At 51.5% G+C, this 2,864-nt stretch overlaps 1 protein-coding gene across 1 annotated transcript; it reads left to right on the top strand.

The window, feature by feature from the left end:
- The first annotated feature begins 558 nt into the window (after positions 1 to 558).
- On the top strand, positions 559 to 2,577 carry LOC123403431 (calcium sensing receptor, chloroplastic). The gene is made up of 6 exons (XM_045097368.1): positions 559 to 874; positions 980 to 1,213; positions 1,290 to 1,473; positions 1,600 to 1,741; positions 1,861 to 1,992; positions 2,090 to 2,577. Exons 1-6 carry the CDS (start codon positions 671 to 673, stop codon positions 2,352 to 2,354), a joined length of 1,161 nt encoding a protein of 386 aa, XP_044953303.1. The 5' UTR covers positions 559 to 670; the 3' UTR covers positions 2,355 to 2,577.
- Positions 2,578 to 2,864: the final 287 nt, after the last annotated feature.

Here is a 2,864-nt window from a genome sequence, read left to right as displayed (position 1 = left end):
ACTTTCTAAAAAAATGATGAACTTTTATCAAATTCGATGAACTTTTTTTTAAAATTGATGATTTATTTCAAAATATGTGAACTTTTTTCAAAATGATGAACTTTTATAAAATTCGATGAAATTTTCCGAATTAATGAACGCTTTTAAATTTTGATGAGCTTTTTATAAAAAATGGTGAACTTTTTTCAAATTCGGTGAACATTTTTTAAAATCAATAATCATTTTTTAAAATTCGATTGACTTTATAAAAATTGGATGAACTTTTTCACAATCAATGAATTTTTTCAAAACACCAATTTCTGATTTTTAGTTTCTTTTTTTCTTTTTATTAAAGTCAATGGTTATAGGGCCGTCCCAGCATGGGCCGTTGCAGGCGATAGGAACGGAAACGGGCGCCTGCAGCGCCATATAGGAGCACCCATATACCGGTCCCAAAAAAACAAAAATAAAAAAGCAAGCGATATACCGCGCATCGGCATCAATTTAGGGATACCAATTACGAGACCGTCCGATGGCCGACGGCCGATAGCATCCTCTCCTTGCCACACAAACGGAAAAATGCGCCAAAGAAGTCTCAGCCATAGACACTGCCGTAGCTGCGGCTGCGCGCGCTTGTGTGGCCGAGAGAGCAGCGCTGGTGGGTAGACTGTACGGCGAGCAAGCCGGAGCCATGGCCTTCACCCCCACGTCGGTGTCGGCCACCCTGCCGCCGTCGGCTCCTCCTCCTCCGGCGGCCACCAAGGGCACGCCCCGCCGGGCGCCATGGAATGCCCCGCCGATGGCCGCCTCGCCCACGGCTGCATTGCTGGCCGTGACGCCGGCCGCGCACGCCGCGGCGTTCTCCAAGGAGGAAGTCGCCGGGTCGTTCACCAAGGTACGCGCGCCGACGCCCATGGGTAAACTCTTGTTTGAGCTCCGGATTTTATTATCCAGTGGCATTGCGGCTGAGTGCTCGCGCGATTGGTTGCTTGCTGGGTAGGCGGTGGACACGGTGGATGTGGTGATCGGCGTCGGCGGCCAGGTGGCCGAGCAGTCCTTTGTCGTGCTCAGGGCGCTAGTCGAGGCCGCGAAGCCGGCGCTGCCGGTTCTGCAGAGCGCCGGTGAGCAGGCCCTGAAGCTCGCCTCCCCGGTGGTCTCTGACGCCTCCAGGCAGGCCACGGAGGCGCTCCAGGGCGCCGGCGTCGACCTTGCCCCCCTCCAGTCTGCTTTTAAGGTACGGCCACTCGCAGTCTCGGGCGACTCCTTAATCAGCATCGAGGTTCACTCAATGACGCCGCTCTCTCCGGTAGACGTTCGCAGATGCGGCGCAGCCGGCCATCGGCGCCGCGAAGCCGATCGCCTCCGAGACCGTCCAGACCATCGGGTCTCTGGAAGGCACGGACTATGTCGTGGCCGCCGGAGCCGCGTTCCTCGCGTACCTGCTCCTTCCGCCGGCCTGGTCCCTGCTCTCATACGGCCTACGCGGCTACAAAGGTTCTTCCACTGCTCAGTGCTCACCCTGTTGCTGCACTCCATGTGTCATCGGAAACCATTTTGTACCATCTCTCACTCTGCTGCTGCTGCTGCTGCTGCATTGCATTTGCATCCTGTGTGATTCAGGTGACCTGAACCCAGCTCAAGCTCTGGACATGGTCACCTCCCAAGGTTACCTTATCATCGACGTGCGAAGCGAGAACGACAAGGGCAAAGCCGGCGTGCCGCAGCTCCCCTCCAACGCAAAGAACAAGATCATCTCTCTGCCGTGCGCATTCTTCCTTTCCTCTCAAATAACCCCAAAATTACATAGTAGGAGAAACCATACGATTCTGGTTCCATCCATTGGAAATGATGAAAAAATCCCACCATTTTTAACCATGTCAGTCTGGAAGAACTTCCGAACAAGATAAAGGGCATGGTGCGCAACGCGAAGCGAGCAGAGGCGGAGATCGCCGCGCTGAAGATCTCGTACCTCAAGAGGATCGGCAAGGGCTCCAACATCGTCGTCATGGACTCGTCGGTGCACCGAGCGACAACGCCCTGCATTTGCTTCTCAAGATGAACTCACACAGTAACCCCTCTGACCTATGACATGTCTGCCTCGGAAATGCAGGTACGGTGACAACTCAAAGATTGTGGCCAAGACACTCAACAGCGTGGGGTTCAAGAACTGCTGGGTCATGGCCGGCGGCTTCTCCGGCCGGAAAGGGTGGGCGCAGAGCCGCCTTGGGACGGATTCCTACAACCTTTCCGTTGTCGAAGTCATCAAGCCGTCGCGGGTGATTCCGGCGGCCGCTGAAAGGTTCGTGACGGTGTCGTCGACTTCGACTCCCTCCAGGACGACTCGCAAGCTTCTCCCTGGCAGTGTGGACAACTGAAAAATGATCTGAACTCTGAAGAAATGCAGAATCATTTCACTGAATTTCCAACTCTTGTTCTGTAACTTGTACGATGTTAGTGCTGCAAACTGCTTATCAAGCATCCTCAGAAGAAAACGCCGCAAATACCTGGGGCACATAGCAATCTGTGCAAAATTAGATAATGGGTTTAGAGCTATGAGGTTTAGTTGCTGGAAGGAGTCAAAGAAGTTGTCACAAAGAACATCACTGTTTGTGAGCCTGAATTTGCTAGATATCCAGTGGACTGAACTCATACAACTGTAGAAGCAACCACTAGAAAGCCATCGATCTAGGCCAGTGACAACGACCCTTTTTTTTCCAGGGAAAAGGGATATTTATTTCATAATAATAATAGAGTTACAATCATGAAGCAAAAGATTTTCAATACATGAGGGTTCTTTGTGTAGCCAAACAACGATGCTACATTCAGTGCGGTTATAACTTACCAAACAATTTGCTACTCTATTTTGTGATCGATAAAGCTTTTGT

The sequence above is a fragment of the Hordeum vulgare genome, chromosome 6H, assembly GCF_904849725.1.
Source record: "Hordeum vulgare subsp. vulgare chromosome 6H, MorexV3_pseudomolecules_assembly, whole genome shotgun sequence".
In the NCBI taxonomy this organism is placed as follows: Eukaryota; Viridiplantae; Streptophyta; class Magnoliopsida; order Poales; family Poaceae; genus Hordeum; species Hordeum vulgare.
This window is presented reverse-complemented; position numbering and strand designations above follow the sequence as displayed.

Excerpts from the sequence above, each read along its gene's own strand:
- LOC123403431 (XM_045097368.1), top strand. The coding sequence starts at position 671 with ATGGCCTTCACCCCCACGTCGGTGTCGGCCACCCTGCCGCCGTCGGCT. Across the intron at positions 1,474-1,599 it reads CGGCCTACGCGGCTACAAAG|GTGACCTGAACCCAGCTCAA; the intron begins GTTCTTCCACTG and ends TGTGTGATTCAG. Across the intron at positions 1,993-2,089 it reads AACATCGTCGTCATGGACTC|GTACGGTGACAACTCAAAGA; the intron begins GTCGGTGCACCG and ends TCGGAAATGCAG.